Source organism: Pelophylax lessonae (assembly GCF_965119305.1).
Source record: "Pelophylax lessonae genome assembly, chromosome: 2".
In the NCBI taxonomy this organism is placed as follows: domain Eukaryota; kingdom Metazoa; phylum Chordata; class Amphibia; order Anura; family Ranidae; genus Pelophylax; species Pelophylax lessonae.
Window position 1 is genome coordinate 41,138,459 of NC_138769.1, and position 22,393 is coordinate 41,160,851.

Sequence of the window (22,393 nt, forward strand, 5' to 3'; positions counted from 1 at the left end):
CTGGGTCTTCAGGATTGAGGCTGGCTCTACATTGTTGCCTGCCCTGATGTTGGAAATTGATGATGAATTTACTGTACAGCAGGTGACATTGTTTTTTATTTATGGAATTTTTAGCAAAATACTTTTTCATGATTTGTGTGTGTTTATTCAATTTTGGAGGTTATTGGGGATCAGATATTTGGGGGCACCTTTACTATAAAGGGGCTTCCACTCTAATAGGCCCCCGGCACATGCCCGTGAGTCACATGATCCCTTTTGGGAGCAAGATGTAAAAATTACATCTTTGTCTCCTCAACCTGGGAACAAGTTGCCTTACAAAGAGGGGGGGGGGCTTCATTTTGAAAGGTACCCTCGCAGTGTTAAACGGGATGTGGCCTGGTATGATTCAGAAGGAGGGGGTATGCTGTCACCCCATGCTCTCTGCGCAGCCTCCCCCTTGGAAGGCACCTTGTCCCCACCACCACGCATTCATAATAAAGTAATTATAAAATAATTTCTTTGTGTTTATTTGATTACTATTCAAGCGAATTACTTTATATATAGTCAATATAGGCACAGTTACATTTTTTTAACATTTTCTAATGGTGGTGTGCCTCGTGATTTTTTTCATGAAAAAAATGTGCCTTTGCACAAAAAAGGTTGAAAAACACTGGTCTAGAGCACATTCCAACCAACACAACAACACTGGACAAAAGACGGCCGCTGGGTCGGCAGATAATCGTTGCGTGTGTACGAGGCATTAGTCTGTAGGGTTCAGTATTGAGTTGGCCCACACTTTGCAGCTATAACAGCTTCAACTCTTCTGGGAAGGCTGTCCACAAGGTTTAGGAGTGTGTCTATGGGAATGTTTCACCATTCTTCAAGAAGCACATTTGTGAGGTCGGCACTGATATTGGATGAGAAGACCTGGCTCACAGTCTCCACTCTAATTCATCCCAAAGGTGTTCTATCAGGTTGAGGTCAGGACTCTGTGCAGTCCAGTCAAGTTCCTCCACCTTAAACTCGCTCATCCATGTCTTTATGGACCTTGCTTTGTAAATTGGTCCAAATCATTTGGTGGAAGAGGGGATTATGGTGTGGGGTTGTTTTTCAGGGGTTGGGCTTGGCCCCTTAGTCCAGGTTCACATATATGCGATATGGGAAACCTGTGAGTCTACTGCGGGTTCCTGCATCGCATTCAACTCGCAGGCAGTTCATACTGTCATTTGAGAATTGCTGGGGGTATCAATAAAAAGTTAACGACACCCCCAGATCAGTTCGCATATCGCAGTGTGAACTGTTAGTTCAGACATGAATCGGATCGCATAGGTGTGCACCCATGCAATCCAATTCTGATGCGGACCCAAAAAAGGTTCCTGTGCGAGTTGTGTCTGAATGCAATGCAAATTCATCCATACAATCGGTGGCGCCCCCCCCCCCCCCCCAATCGTGCGAGGGAAAATAAAAAAAATTAAAAAATTTGCATTTGCAGCCCCCTAGGGGCGCCGGACCTACTGTGTGCTATGGGGGGGGGGGTGGTTTGCATCATCTTGAGGCCTTAAGATCTCTGATGCAGGACAATTGCTGCACCTGCTCCATTTTCTGTAGAAACAAGCTGCCAGTGTAAAGCTCCCCATGAGAAGCTAACCATTGCTCAGGCCCACATAGGAACACCAGATTTTTTCTATCCATTTTTCTTATGACTTCCTTAGTATTGGCGGGCGAAACGCGTCGAAGCACTTCCTGGCAGGCTGTCATCACACGACGTCACTTCCTAAACCACCGTGGAACACACGCCGGCAGCGTACCCGGAAGCGGAACGGTTTGCTGTGACCACAGATTGTGATACAACGCTGATGCTTGATTTATGATTGTGAGTAGTTTGTACATTTTTTAATACAATAAATACTTTACGGGCTTCACTATTTAGCTCCTTCCCCCCTTCTTTTGAGCACCTGAGCAACGAGATGCTGTAGAGGAGGCTGGAGGTGTCTTGGAAATCCTGCATATCCATCCATTTCCACTGGTAGTTCTGTGATATTCACTGCAGATATGAGGCTGAGTTATAAGTCTGGTGAGTGCATCCCCAAAAGGGGTTTTCTTTGAAGGCACTTTGGCACTTGTGTGGAACACTACAAGCACTTTATCCAGCACATATATATATATTCCAAGTGGATTTTAATTTTGGACTGCACCTTATTTAGCACAATTATTGCAATGTAGATGCATTATTATTTTTTAATGCACTTTAACAGATTGCCGACCGCCGCAAGTAGATATACTGCGGCGGTCAGCCCCGGCCAGGCAAAGTGACGTATATATACGTCACTAGCCTGTGACCAGTTTGTGAGCCAATAGCGGGCGAGCGCGCGCCCGCTGAGGCGCGCGCCCACCCCGGCTCGTTTACTGGAGAGTCCGCGCGTGTGACCGGCGGACCCGATGTCCACCGGTCACACTACGATCGTCGGTAGAGCGGGAGAAAGGCGGGCGGCTTATGTAAACAAGCCGCCTGTCATTCTCCCCTGTGTAAAAACCGAGATCAGACGGTTCTACTATGTAGAACCGTTGATCTCTGTTTTTTACACTAGTAGCCATGTCCCACTACAGTTAGAATCACGCCCCTAGGAGGACACACTTAACCCCTCCCTCTCCAATACAGTTAACCCCTTCACTGCCAGTGTCATTTTTGCAGTAACAGTGCATATGTATAGCACTGATTACTGCAGTAATGTCACTGGTAACCCCAAAAGTGTCAAAAATGTCAGTCAAGGGTCCGATCTGTCCGCCGCTATGTCGCAGTCCCACAAAAAAAAAAAAAAAAAATTGCAGATCGCCGCCATTACTCGTTAAAAAAAAACAAACACCAAAAATGACAAAAATCTTTCCCTTAGTTAGTAAACGCGATAACTTTTGCGCAAACCAATCAAAATACGCTTTTTGCGATTTTTTTTTACCAAACATATGTAGCATAAAACAAATTGGCCGAAAATGTTAAAACAATTTTTACATTTTTTTTGGGGAATTTCATATAAAAAAATGTGAAAAATATTGTTATTTTTGCAAAATTTACGCTCTTTTTTTGTTTATAGCGCATGATCAAAAAATCGCACAGGTGACCAAATACCACCAAAAGAAAGCTCTGTTTGTGGGAAAAAAAGGATGTGAAATTCGTTTAGGTACAGCGTCGCACGACCGCGCAATTTTCCATTAAATTCACGCAGTAAAAAAATTGCAAAAAACCCCCTGGTCAGGAAGGGGGTAAAATCTTCCAGGGCTTAAGTGGTTAACAATAATTATTATTATTTATTTTATTGGATGAATTTGGACATTTATTGATCTAGCACAGTGCATTATTATTATTATAACATTGATTATTTTGTATTTGATACACTGTTATTTGCATTTATTTATATTGTGATTGAACTATTTTAGGTGTTGTCACTAGTGCACTTTATAATTTATTATTCATATTGATCACTTTATATGCCTGGTAGCGCTGTTTTATACATCTTACACTATATATTTATTACTGAAGGCCCCTTTAACACTTGTGTGACGTCAAAGTCACGCAATTTTTTACCACGTTTTTTGCCGCAAATTTTTCTTTTTGCGCCCCCCCCCAAAATTTTGAGCACCAGCCGCCACTGCATACAATCTGTATGGCTGAATTTGCATCGCACAGACATCGCATGTGATTTGCAGAGCAGTGCTCTCCGAATCACATGCGATGTCTGTGATGACATATGTGTGAGAACCGGCACTTATGTGTCTTAGCAGCTTCGGGTCACTGGTCAGGCAGTTGGCACATCGCACATATGTGAACTGGGACTTAATTCCAGTGAAGGGAACTCTTAAGGGGTCAGCATACCAAGACATTTTGGACAATTTCTTGGAAATTGTCCAACATTTTTTGGTATGCTGACACCTTAAGGCTCCGTATCCACTAGACACAAAAAGTCGCGTGACAAGTCAAAGCCCATTGATTTCAATGGCATCCATTTCCAATCTGTGCGACTTAAAGTTGCAGCGACTTTGAAAAGGTGCCTGCACTACTTTGATGCAACTTTGAGTCAGAGGGTGTAAAGTCCGATCAAAATTGCATCAAAGTCGCACAGCAAAGTCGCACTTCAAATCGTGTGACTTTGGCGTCGCACTAGTGGAAACGTAACCTACGAGTTCCCTTTACTGGAACTAAGGGGCCAAGTCAATCTAATGACAACAACCTAATACATACTAAGATTCCCTGTTGGATCCTGCACCTCCTCTGTATTACCTGTCAGACATTACTTCTAGTTTGTGACTTGTAGTATAAAAGTGCATTGGGGGCATAGAGAATACTTCTTCCCCGCATCTCTGTCACACTGTGTGACAGACTGTGACTCTCATGCTGTGGTGAAGCTGTGCCCCCTGACTTTTTTTGTTTAACTGCACCCCCAGGTCAAAAAGGGGAAAATCTGATGCATTACCGCAAACACACGGCAATGTGTGTACTGCAGTGCAAGGTTTTGCCATTTACAGTGCCTTGCGAAAGTATTCGGCCCCATTGAACTTTGCAACCTTTTGCCACATTTCAGGCTTCAAACATAAAGATATAAAACTGTAATTTTTTGTGAAGAATCAACAACAAGTGGGACACAATCATGAAGTGGAACAAAATGTATTGGATATTTCAAACTTTGTTAACAAATAAAAAAATTGGGCGTGCAAAATTATTCAGCCCCTTTACTTTCAGTGCAGCAAACTCTCTCTAGAAGTTCAGTGAGGATCTCTGAATGATCCAATGTTGACCTAAATGACTAATGATGATAAATAGAATCCACCTGTGTGTAATCAAGTCTCCGTATAAATGCACCTGCACTGTGATAGTCTCAGAGGTCCGTTTAAAGCACAGAGAGCATCATGAAGAACAAGGAACACACCAGGCAGGTCCGAGATACTGTTGTGGAGAAGTTTAAAGCCGGATTTGAATACAAAAAGATTTCCCAAGCTTTAAACATCCCAAGGAGCACTGTGCAAGCGATAATATTGAAATGGAAGGAGTATCAGACCACTGCAAATCTACGAAGACCTGGCCGTCCCTCTAAATTTTCAGCTTATACAAGGAGAAGACTGATCAGAGATGCAGCCAAGAGGCCCATGATCACTCTGGATGAACTGCAGAGATCTACAGCTGAGGTGGGAGACTCTGTCCATAGGACAACAATCAGTCGTATACTGCACAAATCTGGCCTTTGTGGAAGAGTGGCAAGAAGAAAGCCATTTCTTAAAGAGATCCATAAAAAGTGTCATTTGAAGTTGGCCACAAGCCACCTGGGAGACACCAAACATGTGGAAGAAGGTGCTCTGGTCAGATGAAACCAAAATCAAACTTTTTAGCAACAATGCAAAACGTTATGTTTGGCGTAAAAGCAACACAGCTCATCACCCTGAACACACCATCCCCACTGTCAAACATGGGGGTGGCAGCATCATGGTTTGGGCCTGTTTTTGTTCAGCAGGGACAGGGAAAATAGTTAAAATTGATGGGAAGATGGATGGAGCCAAATACAGGACCATTCTGGAAGAAAACCTGATGGAGTCTGCAAAAGACCTGAGGCTGGGACGGAGATTTGTCTTCCAACAAGACAATGATCCAAAACATAAAGCAAAATCTACAATGCAATGGTTCACAAATAAACATATCCAGGTGTTAGAATGGCCAAGTCAAAGTCCAGACCTGAATCCAATCGAGAATCTGTGGAAAGAACTGAAAACTGCTGTTCACAAACGCTCTCCATCCAACCTCACTGAGCTCGAGCTGTTTTGCAATGGGCTAAAATTTCAGTCTCTCGATGTGCAAAACTGATAGAGACATACCCCAAGAGAATTACAGCTGTAATTGCAGCAAAAGGTGGCGCTACAAAGTATTAACTTAAGGGGGCTGAATAATTTTGTATGCCCAATTTTTCCAGTTTTTTTATTTGTTAAAAAAAGTTTGAAATATCCAATAAATTTCGTTCCACTTCATTATTGTGTCCCACTTGTTGATTCTTCACAAAAAATTACAGTTTTATACCTTTATGTTTGAAGCCTGAAATGTGGCAAAAGTTCGAAAAGTTCAAGGGGGCCGAATACTTTCGCAATGCACTGAAGGTTTAGGAGATATGTATTTTACCCACAGGTAGGTTTAGGAGATATGCATTTTAGCCACAGGTATGCATTATTATAGAAGGACCCGTGGGTACAAATCACCAAGCAGGGTATACAACAGCTTTAAAGCAACGCACGGGAATTAATGTTTTTTTTAAACATTAAAGTTCCACCACATGGCCAACAGATGGCGCACACTCGGACTACTCACCATAATCTGAGCCAGAAGCAAGACGATGACATTGGAGGACTTACTGCTGGATATAGCGTAGAAGAACTGCAAAGAAAACAAAATGCTGTGAGTCTTTATAGCATATAGGGATAAAAAGAGACAAATGTAATATCCAAAACATCATTAACCACCTAAGGACCGCCCCATAGCAGTTTTACTGCTTCCAGTGCGGCTCTCCTGTGAAGAATATATAGGTGATTCTGCACTTCCACCGGCAGGGGCCAAGCACTGGATGTCCGCCGGCACCCGCCGATCGTCGGTTAAACACACAGACCTGAGATCTGTCTATGTAAGCAAGGCAGATCTCAGTTCAGGCAGTGGGGAAAGCGATGAATTTTGTGTTCCTGCAAAGCAGTGAAAAAAATCCATCATTTGCTTTAGTAAAAGCATCGAACACAGCACACTAAAACACTGGCTAGGCACACAGTTAACCCTTTGATCACCCCTGATGTTTAACCCCTTCCCAGCCAGTGTCATTAGTACAGTGACAGTGCATATTTTTTAGCATGGATCACTGTATTAGTGTCACTAGCTCCCAAAAAGTGTCAGTTAGTTTCAAAATGTCCCCCGCAATATCGCAGTCCCACTATAAGTTGCTGTTTGACACCATTACTAGTAACATAAATAAATACAAATAAATAAAAATCTCCCATAGTTTGTAGATGCTATAACTTTTGCACAAACCAATCAATATACAGTACGCTTATTGACATTTTTTTTTGACCAAACATTTGTAGCAGAATACATTTTTGCCTAAATTGATGAAGAAATTCGATTTTTTTTCAATTTGTTTTATGTTACATAGCAAAAAGTAAAAAATGTTGCTATTGTTTTTCACAGTTAGTGTCTGATTTTCAATATCACAGTCTCGCTAGTTGGTGATCGCCGCCATTGCTAGTATAAAAATAAATACAAATTCCATAAATACATCCCATAGTTTGTAGATGTTCTAATGTCAGTGTAAACCAATCAATATACATTTATTGGGATTATTTTTTTTACCAAAAACATGTAGCAGAATACATATTGGTCTAAATTTATGAAGAAATTAGATTTTTTAAAAATTTTGATTAGATATTTTTTAGAGGAGAAAGTAAAAAATATATATATATATATTTTTTTTTTCAAAATTGCCTGTCTATTTTTGTTTATAGCGCAAAAAAATAAAAAATGCAGAAGTGGAAAAAAAAAATGACATCAATTTTATTTGGGTACAGCGTTGCATGACAGCGCAATAGTCAGTTAAAGTAAAGCAGTGCCGTATTGCCAAAATGGCCTGGTCATAAAGGGGAGTAAATCTTCCGGAGGTCAAGTGATTAAATTGGCTGTGCTTTACTGCTCCTCCTTATCATGGAATTCCTTTAAGACCCGCTGAGATGCTCTCACTCTGTGCGGATGAAGTTATTTTAACAGCTTCCCACCCGGCCTATAGCAGATTGACAGCTGGGCGGGACTTTCCTCCTTCTGATTGGACGTCATAGGACGTCCTCTCAGAAGGCAAGGCCGACCTGTCACCGGCTGTATTGGGACGCCTGCCTTTACACGTACATGAACTTTAATGGCATCCCAGTCTTTGTCTGTAGGGTTCAATATGGAGTTGGCCCACCCTTTGCAGCTATAAAGCTTCAACTCTTCTGGGAAGGCTGTCCACAAGGTTTAGGAGTGTCTATGGGAATGTTTGACCATTCTTCCAGAAGCACATTTGTGAGGTCAGGCACTGATGTTGGACAAGAAGGCCTGGCTCGCAGTCTCCACTATAATTCAGGGATTCTCAAACTACGGCCCTTCAGCTGTTATTGAACTACACATCCCATGAGGCATTGTAAAACTCACATGACTAGACATGATGTGAATTGTAGTTCCTGAACAACTGGAGGGCCATAGTTTGAAGACCCCTGCTCGAATTCATCCCAAAGGTGTTTTATCAGGTTGAGGTCAGGAATCTGTGCAGGCCAGTAAAGTTCCTCCACCCCAAACTCGCTCATCCATGTCTTTATGGACCTTGCTTTGTGCACTGGTCCAAATCATTTGGTGGAGGGGGGATTATGATGTGAGGTTGTTTTTCAGGGGTTGGGATTGGCCCCTTAGTTCCAGTGAAGGAAACTTTTAAGGCGTCAGCATACCAAGACATTTTGGACAATTTCATGCTCCCAACTATGTGGGAAGAGTTTGGGGATGGCCTCTTCCTGTTCCAACATGACTGCACACCAGTGCACAAAGCATAAAGACATGGATGAGCGAGTTTGGGGTGGAGGAACTTGACTGGCCTGTACAGTCCTGTCCTCAACCTGATAGAACACCTTCGGAATGAATTACAGTGGAGACTGTGAGCCAGGCCTTCTCATCCAACATCACTGCCTGACCTCACAAATGCTCTTCTGGAAGCATGGTCAAACATTCCCATAGACACACTCCTAAACCTTGTGGACAGCCTTCCCAGAAGAGTTGAAGCTGTTATAGCTGCAAAGGGTGGGCCAACTCAATATTGAACCCTACAGACTAAGACTGGGATGCCATTAAAGTTGATGTGCGTGTAAAGGGAGGTGTCCCAATACTTTTGGTAATATAGTGTATGAATATATTTTTAATTTGGCCCATATACATTTTTTAGGTAGTGACAGGGTCACTTTAAAGTCAAAGTACTGAGCCCAAAATTCCCAGCTGGGGTTACATAATACCATCTCTAATACACAATGAGTCGGAGTTTCTGCCTGCACAGCTGTGACGGACGTCAGATCAGTTACCCGTCTATCACAAGCCATAAATGATAATGCAGTATCTCAGAGTGGTGGCCTTGATAGGACTTTTCCATCGCTGGCGGCGATAAAGATAATGATGTTCGCAGTTTCTCAAACTATGAGGTGCACCCGTCACTCACCTACAGTGGGGACTAAGAGGTATTTATATACAGGATCAACTCTTCAGGAAAACAGTGACCTCACAATTCGCTCTTTTTTTGTTTATAGCGCAAAAATAAAAAAATCGCACAGGTGATGAAATACGAAAGCTCTATTCGAAAGCTATATATATATCTATACGAAAGCTCTATAAAAGGACATCAATTTTATTTGGGTACAGCATCGCACGACCGCGCAATTTTCCGTTATAAGGCCCCTTTCACACAGGCGGACCGTTCAGATCCGCCTGTTCCTTTTTTTGGCGGATCTGAACGGTCCCCCCATGCATTCCTATGGGGCATCGGATGTCAGCGGAGACATGTCCGCTGACATCCGACCCGATCCGATCCGTCAAATCTGGACGGATGGAAACCCTATTTTCCATCCGTCCAGCGGATCGGATCGGGTGAGAATGGACTGACGGTCCGTTGACATCCGATTTCCCCCATAGAGATGCATGGGGAACTGTCAGCTGTGTCTCCGCACACAGCGCGGAGACACAGCTGTCCTCCTGCTGCTCAGCGGGGGATCGGCGGCTCGATCCCCCGCTGAGAAAAACGGACTCCGTCCAACGGACGGAGTGTGTGAAAGGGGCCTAATAAGGCAGTGCCGAATAGCAAAACATGGCCTGGTCATTAAGGGGGCAAATCCTTCCGGTCCAGAAGTGGTTAAGTGGTTAAAAAACAATATTTTTTCTCAGTCCACAATGAAAAGAGCCTGGAGGAGTTTTGGATCTCAACTAAAGCCCCGTACACACGCACCGATTGTCGGCCGAACGATCGGCCGTCTTTTGTCCGTTGCTGTCCTGTTGGTTGAAAAGTGCTAAAGACTGCACACTAATTTTGTCGGCCAACAACAACCGACTGCAGAAGTGATTTCATGTGATGGTTAACTTTCCCTGTGTTTTTTCTTCTCTGAGCATGCCCAGTCTTGCTCATCTGCTTTTTGTCAGCCGAATTCTGTACTGACTGACGAACAATCGGCCGTTCTGGTGTTGGCCAACAAAAATTTTATAGCCTGCACACCAGATTTTGTTCGGCCGAAAAGTCGCAGTCGGTTGTCGGAAGCATCATACTAACAAGCCTACAATCGGCCGATTGGACGGTGGCCGAATATTTACGTCCGACAATCGCTACGTGTGTACGGGCCTAGAGAAGTCATATCCTGCAATCAGTTCAAAAGCAATCACAGTAATTCTGCCATTTGTGTCTTCGTGGTTTTGTGAGTTTTGGATTTTCAGCATTGACTGAAATCGAATCGAAAAAGGAGAGAGAGAGAATTCTTAAAAATCAATGAAATGCGCACTTGTTTGTCGTCTTCTGAGCCTCACTTCAATCTGATTTGCTCTCGAAAGCAGGCACATCCTTCACATTAACCACTTAAGCCCCGGAAGATTTTACCCCCATTCCGACCAGGGGGTATTTTGCGATTCGGCACTGCGTGACTTTAACGGACAATTGCGCGGTCGTGCGACGCTGTACCTAAACGAATTTGGCGTCCTTTTTTTCCCACAAACAGAGCTTTCTTTTGGTGGTATTTGATCACCTGTGCGATTTTTTTGATCATGCGCTATAAACAAAAAAAGAGCGTCAATTTTGCAAAAATAGCAATATTTTTCACATTTTTTTATATGAAATTCCCCAAAAAAAAAATTTAAAAATCAAAATTTTTTTACTTTTTCGGCCAATTTGTTTTATGCTACATATGTTTAGTAAAAAAAAAAAATCGCAAAAAGCGTATTTTGATTGGTTTGCGCAAAAGTTATCGCGTTTACTAACAAAGGGAAAGATTTCTGTCATTTTTGTTGTTTTTTTTTTTAACGTGTAATGGCGGCGATCTGCGATTTTTTTTGCGGTACTGCGACATTGGGGCGGACAGATCGGACCCTTGACTGACATTTTTGACACTTTTGGGGTTACCAGTGACATTTCTACAGTAATCAGTGCTATACATATGCACCGTTACTGTAAAAATACACTGGTAGTGAAGGGGTTAACTTTATTTGGGAGGGAGGGGCTGTGTGTATCCCTAGGGGTGTGCTTTCTACTGTGATTGGCTGGGGCTTGAGCTGTATGGACACTGATCAATGGTCCTACATAGTAGATCCGAGTGATCAGTATCCTAACAGCAAGGAGAATGACAGGTGGCTTGTTTACACAAGCTGCCTGACATTCTCCCTCTCCCCCGCCGATCGCCGAGTGACCGGCGGACATCGGGTCCGCCGGTCACACGCGCGGGGGGGTCCGTGACCACGCGGGAGCGGGAGCGCGCCTCCGGGGGCGCGCGCTCGCTCCCTAGACCCTCACAGGCTAGTGACGTAGCCCTACGTCACTTTGCCTGTGAGGGGCTGACTGCCGACGTAGATCGGCGTTAGGCAGTCGGCAAGTGGTTAAAATTAAAATAAAAGATATATCTAAAAATAAATAAGTTCGTCGCCACAAAAACTGTTAAATCTTTTCAGGTGTGCTGTGAAAGTTTTTAGATCTTTTTGGTGCGTCGCAAAACAAAAAAAGTTTGAGAAACACTGCTGTAGCGGTACCTTAGTGAGTGTGATCAGCAGCCCTCTGATTGAGGTGACAATGATGATTCCCACCAAAATGAAGGAGATGTGCTGGGACCAGAACTTCACCTGAGCAAGACAAGAAAAAAAAAACACATAGATAAAATAAAAATATATACGGTAAATTCAGTTTTATAGCACCTAAACATGTTCTCAATGTCTTAAAGGGGAATTCACCCATTGATTGTAAACCCTCACATATACCCAGTGAAGTGACTGGCCTCAAGGGATACACAGAGATGAAGCAAATCCTCCTCCATAAGTTGTACCTGTTTATCTGCAGTCTTCTATTCTCTACATCCATTCAAAGGTCAGAATTGATATAGCTTGTCTGGAGTTCACAAAAAAAAGGGGGCGGAGAGCTGAAAGCGGAGCTCCAGTCACCATAATTAGTTTTTTTTCTAAAAGCACCCCCATGATTGGCACAGATTGTACATTTCTATCTGGATACTGTTGCAAATGTAACTATGTGTGTTTTTTTTAATCTGTTATAAATGACCTGATCTCGGAAGCAGGCAGGGGCCATCGCAGTTCTGGGCATCTAAAGCCCGCTTGTGTCTATTTCTGGGATTAGGTGCAGCTGGCTACACAGCATGCACCTCCCAATCTCGCGCCTGCGCAGTGATGACACTGCGCGGCACAGTTTTCTGACTGCAGGTTGCCATAGCGATGGCGGTGGAAGTCCCCGCCCCCCTTGTTATGGCAACCTGTCAATCAAAAGAGAACCGGCCAATTCCCTTGGACTTCTGGGATTGATTACGCCAATATCCCAGGAGTCCAAGAGAATCGCCTGATGACGACCTTGCGTAGGCGGCCGGGACCGGAAGTGCTGCTGACTTATTTGAAATAAAAGTATTTAGACATAATTTAAAAAAAATGAATATCCATTTAGGGCTGCACTGCGGGTGGGCAGGTGAGTAAAAGCAAGTTGCAAATATGGGTGGAACTCCGCTTGAAATCACACTCTGAAGAGCTCAGTGTGGACATCTCTAAAAGCTGGAAGAGGGAAGAGACACACCCCCTTAACAAAGCACACAGGAACAAAGTTGAGGCTGTCAATCTGCTGGAGGTCCCTCCCCTGACACCATTTTTCTCTTGGTGTCAGGAAAACTTGGCAGAAGTGATTAATGCTGATAGCTGAGGGACGAAGGAGCAAACAGAAATGACACTTAGTGCTCTGGATTGAGACATGTACACACTATAGAGGGGTATGCTTTGTTCATATTTCAAGTCTGAGGTTTATAACCACTTTATTGGTTTCTCAAAACAGTCACATTCAAGGTATGCTGTGAATGATCACCGTCACAACTGCTTGTTCTCTCAATCAACCCGTCAAGCCATCAAATGTCTGGTGTCAAAGCGATCACATGGGCAACATCATGTCAACTGCAGATGAAACAGAGGCTAAGATGGCAGCTTCCATGTCTATAAAGTATAGAGGGGTTTAGTTCTGCTTTAAGACATGAAGCGGAACTCCGCTATCCACATCACCGTGAATTTTCTGCAGAGAAGGATGTGCCTGATTATGGAGCCACCAACCAAAGGCTAGTGGGATCGCACATGCATGTCTGGCCAACTATTTAAGTCTTCGGGGGGCAGTTTACTGATTATAGATGCAGCGCCCTCCTAGATAGGCGCTAGGTAGGGATTGTAGTTTGCTCTGCCTGCTTATCAGGGGAGTAGCAGGTAAAACCTACTTGCTCTGTCTGCTTATCAGAGAGCAGGATTTCTAGTCAGGCCTGTTGCATATGTCCAGGGTGTGATTCATCTGGTCTGAGGAAGTGTCCCCACTGAATCCAATAGGGGAGCCTGTTGGACAGTGGAGGAAACCCAGCCAGAGACACACAGGCTTTTGTGGCTATCTTAGTGGGTTGGCACCGATAGGGGTGCATCCTGGGATAGGCTATAAAAGCCAAGGGCACATATGACAGGGGGTCTTTGGGCGGGAAGCCAGGTCCTAGGAGAAGGGTGAAGGCTGTCTCTCCTCCTGTTTGCTGAGAATGGTGGTCACAGGCGGTCGATCTTGTGGACCAGGAGTGTGGTGCTGAATCCGGAGGTCCAGGAAAGCTGGCTGGTGGAGGTGAAGGCAGAGCAACCTTGGGAAAAACAGTGTCCATGAGTACCGACAGGGCTTTTTTTTCTCAGAGAATAGGTACAGGAACTCCTCCCTTCTGGGTATCCCATTGTCTCCGCCCCTATCAACCTTCAAGCATCGTTCCTTGGTTCCAACCCCCACCCACCTCCCAGTACTGCCCCTTTCAGAGAATATAGAACCAAGTAATATTTGTTAACGTTAACAAGAAAAGCAGTAAAATAGATCCCCTGCAGCCAGGAACAATGGATTCCCCGGCAACAATGGACCACGTGTAACAAAATCCCCCCCCCCAGCAACAATAGACCCCCGACAGCAAAAACAGATCCCACCCGCAGCCAGCATCAATAGACTCTCCAGATCCCTCCCAGCAACAGAAGAGCCACCTCCAGCAACAATGGATTCCCCACAGCAACAACAGACCTCCCCCTCGGGGAAAAAATAGATCCCCTCGAATGGCAATAGATCCCCAGCAGCCAGCATCAATAGATCCTGTAGCACACCCCAGCACCCCTGGCCATTACATACATTTAGTGCAGGAGGTGCCGGAACTGCGTTCCCCCGCGTTCCCGCTGAAAAAAAGCCCTGAATACCGGGAAGCTTGCCAGGGGTCTGCCCAGGAAGGGGACCACTCCAGTGGATAGAGTCAGTGGACGGGTGTCAGCACACACAGGCAGTGAAAGTAAAGGGGGTGCCAAGTTTAGAACTCTGAAGAGGATAATCAAGCAGGAATCTTTAAAACGATCTTCACTTCAGTGGCAAGGTGAAGCAGTGGCCTTGCCGCATTCTACAGTGAGTTGTCCTCAAGATTGTGCATAGTTCATAGTTGGAGTATCCCACTCATCCCTTCTCCAATCCCAGTTCTAAATAAAACCACAAAAACCAACATCCCCTGGATTGATGTTTGACTGAGCCAAGGACTTTCAATGCTTATTATCTGCTATCAGTTGCTAAGGGTAACCCAGGGGGATCCAGAACGTGTAATTCTCAGCAGTCCTCTAGGGGGCAGTGCTACATAGACAAGACATATCTTACATCAAATTGTATGCCCAGGTAGTTCACAGTGATCTCGATCCCTCTGGTCACAGGGTCAGTCTTTCCAACTCTGTCAAATACAATGTTGATTGTAGCCTGCAATTGCATGAAGAAAAGACAGAAGTTTATGAAAAGCAATTCCAGGAAGGGCTTGCTGCAAAGCTCAGGTGACCCAAAGACACGAGACAATGCTCACTGTATCTGTGAACGATAACTATCATGAACAAGTCAGGTGAGGCTACGGAAGGTAAGCACAAGCTCCATAAAACGCATGCTATCTGGAAAATAGATTACATGCCATGAATGGTACAGAATTTAACTTTGTTGGTAAAAAAATTGGTAAATAAAAAAGTCACCCTTGAAAGATAAGTTATGATAAAAATGTATATTAAACACCTTTTATGCCACATCCTCATACATGTACAGAAGAAGAAGAAAACAGGACCCCATCCTGTCATAGGAGGTTTCTACTGGCATACAGTGCCTTGCGAATGTATTCGACCCCCTTGAACTTTGCGACCTTTTGCCACATTTCAGGCTTCAAACATAAAGATATAAAACTGTAATGTTTTGTGAAGAATCAACAACAAGTGGGACACAATCATGAAATGGAACGAAATTTATTGGATATTTTAAACTTTGTTAACAAATAAAAAACTGAAAAATTGGGCGTGCAAAATTATTCAGCCCCTTTACTTTCAGTGCAGCAAACTCTCTCCAGAAGTTCAGTGAGGATCTCTGAATGATCCAATGTTGACCTAAATGACTAATGATGATAAATAGAATCCACCTGTGTGTAATCAAGTCTCCGTATAAATGCACCTGCACTGTGATAGTCTCAGAGGTCCGTTTAAAGCGCAGAGAGCATCATGAAGAACAAGGAACACACCAGGCAGGTCCGAGATACTGTTGTGGAGAAGTTTAAAGCCGGATTTGGATACAAAAAGATTTCCCAAGCTTTAAACATCCCAAGGAGCACTGTGCAAACGATAATATTGAAATGGAAGGAGTATCAAACCACTGCAAATCTACGAAGACCTGGCCGTCCCTCTAAACTTTCAGCTCATACAAGGAGAAGACTGATCAGAGATGCAGCCAAGAGGCCCATGATCACTCTGGATGAACTGCAGAGATCTACAGCTGAGGTGGGAGACTCTGTCCATAGGACAACAATCGGTCGTATACTGCACAAATCTGGTCTTTATGGAAGAGTGGCAAGAAGAAAGCCATTTCTTAAAGATATCCATAAAAAGTGTCGTTTAAAGTTTGCCACAAGCCACCTGGGAGACACCAAACATGTGGAAGAAGGTGCTCTGGTCAGATGAAACCAAAATTTAACTTTTTGGCAACAATGCAAAACGTTATGTTTGGCGTAAAAGCAACACAGCTCATCACCCTGAACACACCATCCCCACTGTCAAACATGGTGGTGGCAGCATCATGGTTTGGGCCTGGTTTTCTTCAGCAGGGACAGGGAAGATGGTTAAAATTGATAGGAAGATGGATGGAGCCAAATACAGGACCATTCTGGAAGAAAACCTGATGGAGTCTGCAAAAGACCTGAGACTGGGACGGAGATTTGTCTTCCAACAAGACAATGATCCAAAACATAAAGTAAAATCTACAATGGAATGGTTCACAAATAAACATATCCAGGTGTTAGAATGGCCAAGTCAAAGTCCAGACCTGAATCCAATCGAGAATCTGTGGAAAGAACTGAAAACTGCTGTTCACAAACACTCTCCATCCAACCTCACTGAGCTCGAGCTGTTTTGCAAGGAGGAATGTGCAAAAATTTCAGTCTCTCGATGTGCAAAACTGATAGAGACATACCCCAAGCGACTTACAGCTGTAATCACAGCAAAAGGTGGCGCTACAAATTATTAACTTAAGGGGGCTGAATAATTTTGCATGCCCAATTTTCCAGTTTTTTGTTTGTTAAAAAAGTTTGAAATATCCAATAAATTTCGTTCCACTTCATGATTATGTCCCACTTGTTTATTCTTCACAAAAAATTACAGTTTTATATCTTTATGTTTGAAGCCTGAAATGTGGCAAAAGGTCGAAAAGTTCAAGGGGGCCGAATACTTTCGCAAGGCACTGTAGGCTTGAACATATAACTTCCAAAAAGGGGGAATCCTCGCAGCCTCCCCAAACCGGGAAGATGCCGTGAGAGGAACCCAACCGGGGAATGTTATGAATGAAAGTAGTCTACGGAGCCTGGGGAGGTTGGGAGGATTGGCCCCCTTTTTGAAAGTTATATGTTTAATATGTTGTGTGCTTCTGTTGCTATAATGTTTTTTAATGCATTGATGCTCAATTCATGTCATGTGACATAATTTTAATGTTTTCAATAAATACATTTTGTGATACCTTTAACAAGTGGAATTGGTCTCAAGCCTATGCCAGTAGAGTCCTCCAATGACAGGATGGGGTCCTGTGTTCTTCTTTTTCTGTATGAGTTATGATATGTGTGACGGTACTCACCGTCACTGGGAGCAAAAGACAGATACTTTATGGTTTGGATAACTTCAAATGGGTGAGTAATATTTATCAACAATATCTCTCAAGAAATATGTGAGGACTTTTCCTGGCCTGTTTGATTCTGAACATGTTCATTGAAAGAGCTATTCACATTCTGTTCCATGTCCATCAATGTCAGAGACAGGCTTTCCCTATTGTTTGTGTATTGTATTTCAGGCACTCGAGGACGGAAAGTCTGCTAGTTAATTGGCTCAGGTTGACTTAATCACTGCCATCTATTAGTTGCTGAGTGGAAACAGTCTACTGTTTGTGTTGGTTGTTATTTAGATATGTTAATTCTATTTCTGTATACAATTTCATCTGCATATGATAATGTAATCAGGCGACCCCTCCCTGTGTGGTAATCTGATCAGGAGGGGGAGGTCCATGCTGTATATAAATTATGTGTGACTGTTCAATAAAGGAGAAGATTCCAGTACAAGCTAAGTTGTCGGCTAGCTTTGTATGAGTGCGGCTGGGGAAATCTGGTATCTATGTTCATGACTGGGAGGAAGCCGTATACTGACGGAAGCACACACAAGTACAGTGTGGGTCGGAGTTCTATTATACCCTGTTTCCCTGAAGATAAGCCCTACCCCGAAAATAAGACCTAGTGTTATTTTCGGGAATGGCTGCAATATAAGCCCTACCCCGAAAATAATCCCTAGTTAAAGTTGTTGTAAAAACATGTAATCTATTTTGTAAAAAGATTATATAATGTGCAGTGTGTCTCCCACTGTAACTTTATTGTGGCAAATACCTTATTTACTGCGCCGCTGGATGCTCACGTGGCCCACCGGAGATCTTCTCCTCTCCTCCCGGGTGACATCAGCAGCCTCTCCATCTTCAGCGCTCAAACCAGGAAAGAAGAGCTCTGGTGGACCACGTGAGCGCCCAGCAGCGCTGTAAATAAGGTCTTTTTCACTATAAAGTTACAAAAGGAGACACACTGCTCATTATATAATCTTTTTACAAAACCGATTACATAATTTTACAATGCATTAACCAAGGTTTTTTTTGGGATTACAGAATTTTCATAATGCTGATTCCTGAGCTAATAGGGGGAGAGAGGAAGAGAAGACAGGCCAAAGGAACTTTTTTAAAAACTTTTTTATGTATTATTCCAGGTTTTTTAGAACATAGAGAGGGGTAAATGACATAGCACAAGCTTCAGCACTGTGCTGTCGATCTTGGTTTAAAGGATCAACCAATTTAGGATCGACACGTTGACATAACTGTATTTGAATAAATGTAGATTATTGTACATATCGTAAATAAATAAGACATCCCCTGAAAATAAACCCTAGTGTGTTTTTTGTAGCCAAAATTAATATAAGACCCGGTCTTATTTTCAGGGAAACACGGTACTTACCAGTCATGCCCCTAGTGACTTCGCTTTTCACTCTCTTGCAGAGCTACAAAGGCTGAACAATCTTCAGCATCCAACACTTCCAGTTGTGTCTGATGCCTGCATCCTCTGCTATGTCACTGTTGTGTCCTCTGCAGAGCCAAAGTGACGTAGCAGCCAGTGGGTGCGACCACAGCTTGTGGTGGAGAATGCGGGCAACACTTTCAGACATGTCGGAGGCTGAAGATTCCTCTGCAAGAGCACAAAGATCAGAGTCATCAGGGGTGGGACTGGTAAGTATTATCTCTCATTAGTCAGGAAGTTGTTGTTTTTTTTGGTCGCTTTAAGGCAAAAAAATTGTTTAAAATTGAAAAGCAGCGCTATATAAAAAGTCCAGGTATAGGTATTGTCCAGCTGATTGGTCTCCTTGAAGTGCCACCACCACCAGAGAGAGAGAGCAACCCCAATCACACTGCCCTAATAAAAGAAGGCTCAAAGGTTTCACCAAACTGCTCGTCCAGAAATCGTCAGCGATTCCAGGATCAAGCCAATTAGGTGCGACTCCATACGGATGGAACAAGGCAGACTGATCACTCATATATTCCAGAAAAAAGCAAAAAAGAAAACCATAGTGCAACACCTAATTAACCACCATTTATTTTCTTATGCAAAATAAATGCTTACAGAAATTAAATGGTGGTTCATTAGGTGTTGCACTATGGTTTTCTTTTTTGCTTTTTTCTGGTATATACGAGAGATCAATCTGCCTTGTACCATTTGTATGGAACCTTTGAGACTTCTTTTATTAGTGGGACGGTAAGCAGCAGTGTGATTGGGGTTGCTCTCTCTCGCTCTGGTGGTGGTGGCACTTCAAGGAGACCAATCAGTTGGACCCTACCTATACCTCGACTTTTTATATAGCGCTGCTTTTCAGTTTTATACTGTTTTTATGTTTTATCCAGCATATGTGCAGCAGCTGTTTTACAGTGCCTTCCGAAAGTATTCGGCCCCCTTGAACTTTGCAAACTTTTGCCACATTTCAGGCTTCAAACATAAAGATATAAAACTGTAATTTTTTGTGAAGAATCAACAACAAGTGGGACACAATCATGAAGTGGAACGAAATTTATTGGATATTTCAAACTTTGTTAACAAATAAAAAACTGAAAAATTGGGCGTGCAAAATTATTCAGCCCCTTTACTTTCAGTGCAGCAAACTCTCTCCAGAAGTTCAGTGAGGATCTCTGAATGATCCAATGTTGACCTAAATGACTAATGATGATAAATAGAATCCACCTGTGTGTAATCAAGTCTCCGTATAAATGCACCTGCACTGTGATAGTCTCAGAGGTCCGTTAAAAGCGCAGAGAGCATCATGAAGAACAAGAAACACACCAGACAGGTCCGAGATACTGTTGTGGAGAAGTTTAAAGCCGGATTTGGATACAAAAAGATTTCCCAAGCTTTAAACATCCCAAGGAGCACTGTGCAAGCGATAATATTGAAATGGAAGGAGTATCAGACCACTGCAAATCTACGAAGACCTGGCCGCCCCTCTAAACTTTCAGCTCATACAAGGAGAATACTGATCAGAGATGCAGCCAAGAGGCCCATGATCACTCTGGATGAACTGCAGAGATCTACAGCTGAGGTGGGAGACTCTGTCCATAGGACAACAATCAGTCGCATACTACACAAATCTGGCCTTTATGGAAGAGTGGCAAGAAGAAAGCCATTTCTTAAAGATATCCATAAAAAGTGTCGATTAAAGTTTGCCACAAGCCACCTGGGAGACACACCAAACATGTGGAAGAAGGTGCTCTGGTCAGATGACACCAAAATCGAACTTTTTGGCAACAATGCAAAACGTTATGTTTGGCGTAAAAGCAACACAGCTCATCGCCCTGAACACACCATCCCCACTGTCAAACATGGTGGTGGCAGCATCATGGTTTGGGCCTGCTTTTCTTCAGCAGGGACAGGGAAGATGGTTAAAATTGATGGGAAGATTGATGGAGCCAAATACAGGACCATTCTGGAAGAAAACCTGATGGAGTCTGCAAAAGACCTGAGACTGGGACGGAGATTTGTCTTCCAACAAGACAATGATCCAAAACATAAAGCAAAATCTACAATGGAATGGTTGACAAATAAACATATCCAGGTGTTAGAATGGCTAAGTCAAAGCCCAGACCTGAATCCAATCGAGAATCTGTGGAAAGAACTGAAAACTGCTGTTCACAAACGCTCTCCATCCAACCTCACTGAGCTCGAGCTGTTTTGCAAGGAGGAATGGGCAAAAATGTCAGTCTCTCGATGTGCAAAACTGATAGAGACATACCCCAAGAGAATTACAGCTGTAATCTCAGCAAAAGGTGGCGCTACAAAGTATTAATTTAAGGGGGCGCCCAATTTTTCAGTTTTTTATTTGTTAAAAAAGTTTGAAATATCCAATAAATTTCGTTCCACTTCATGATTGTGTTCCACTTGTTGATTCTTCACAAAAAATTACAGTTTTATATCTTTATGTTTGAAGCCTGAAATGTGGCAAAAGGTCGAAAAGTTCAAGGGGGCTGAATACTTTCGGAAGGCACTGTATATTTAATAGACCCAAGCGCAGTTTTTTTTTTTTCATTTTTTCAAACAAAAAATTGTTTGCTTAACAAAAAAACTGATAATTCAAGTTGCAGAATTCAGGCAATATTTTTCCAACAAACTGATTCAAAAGTGGCACATATGGGGGGACCGATATAGCTATCTTCCGACATTAAAATTTATTTAAAGCACAAAAGCTAGGCTTTACATCGATATTTTGATTTAAAAGAGGATAAGCAAAGTTCAGACAATGTTACATGAAGGGCAACACTGACCGGATCCACTTACCATAAATATCTTCCAAACGCAATAAATAGAGAAAAAGTAGCCCAGGAAATTGAAGTATTTGCCTTGGAAGGTTTTAGAATATTCAATTCTTTCCTAGAACAGAGACATGAAATAGTACACATGAACAGACCTTCAGGACAACCTCCAATCCAGAAAGGAGATGGATATCAAATGGGTTGGGATGACAAATGAGGTTACACAATTTGCATATTTATTTCACATTTATTCACAGGGTGCTGATAAAAGCCATATATAATTATAAATATACAGTAGATACAATTTATTGATCTTGGGGTTCAACTGTAAAACTCGCGCGAAGGTGGATTTCCTTTTTAAACATAAACTTCAGCCATCCTTTCCTATCCAATAGATTAATTAGGAATCAGAATGTCTGTCAACATTTTATTGTTGCCTTTTCTCCTTGGGGAGATTCCCCCTAACTTCCTGTCTTGGTGGCACCAGTAAAGGAAATAAGAGGGTGTGGGTGCCACCAGGACAAGACAACACAGAGAGCAATAAACAAACCCCAGATGTTCTAACCTCTAGCCGCCCTTCCTAGTAAATGCACTGTTGTTGCTGGGTCCGTATAAGAGAGATATCTCATCACTTCCTATCCAAGAAGGTCACTTGTGACACCATGTCATTGGGACAGGAAGTGAGGGGGGAATCTCCTCAATGGGGACACAGCAACAATAAAAACTGTGCAGAAGTTCTA

The 22,393-nt window shown here is 43.0% G+C and overlaps 1 protein-coding gene across 1 annotated transcript in view; it reads right to left on the reverse strand.

Annotated features, from left to right (window-relative positions):
* GPR89B (G protein-coupled receptor 89B) overlaps positions 1-22,393 on the reverse strand; it is a 98,833-nt gene that overhangs the window by 15,081 nt on the left and 61,359 nt on the right. Inside the window, exons 10-13 of the mRNA XM_082246757.1 lie at positions 21,679-21,771; positions 14,925-15,020; positions 11,777-11,866; positions 6,320-6,385 (exon numbers count right to left, since the gene is read on the reverse strand). Coding sequence (XP_082102883.1) covers positions 6,320-6,385; positions 11,777-11,866; positions 14,925-15,020; positions 21,679-21,771 — 345 coding nt within the window. The remainder of the gene's footprint in view (positions 1-6,319; positions 6,386-11,776; positions 11,867-14,924; positions 15,021-21,678; positions 21,772-22,393) is intronic.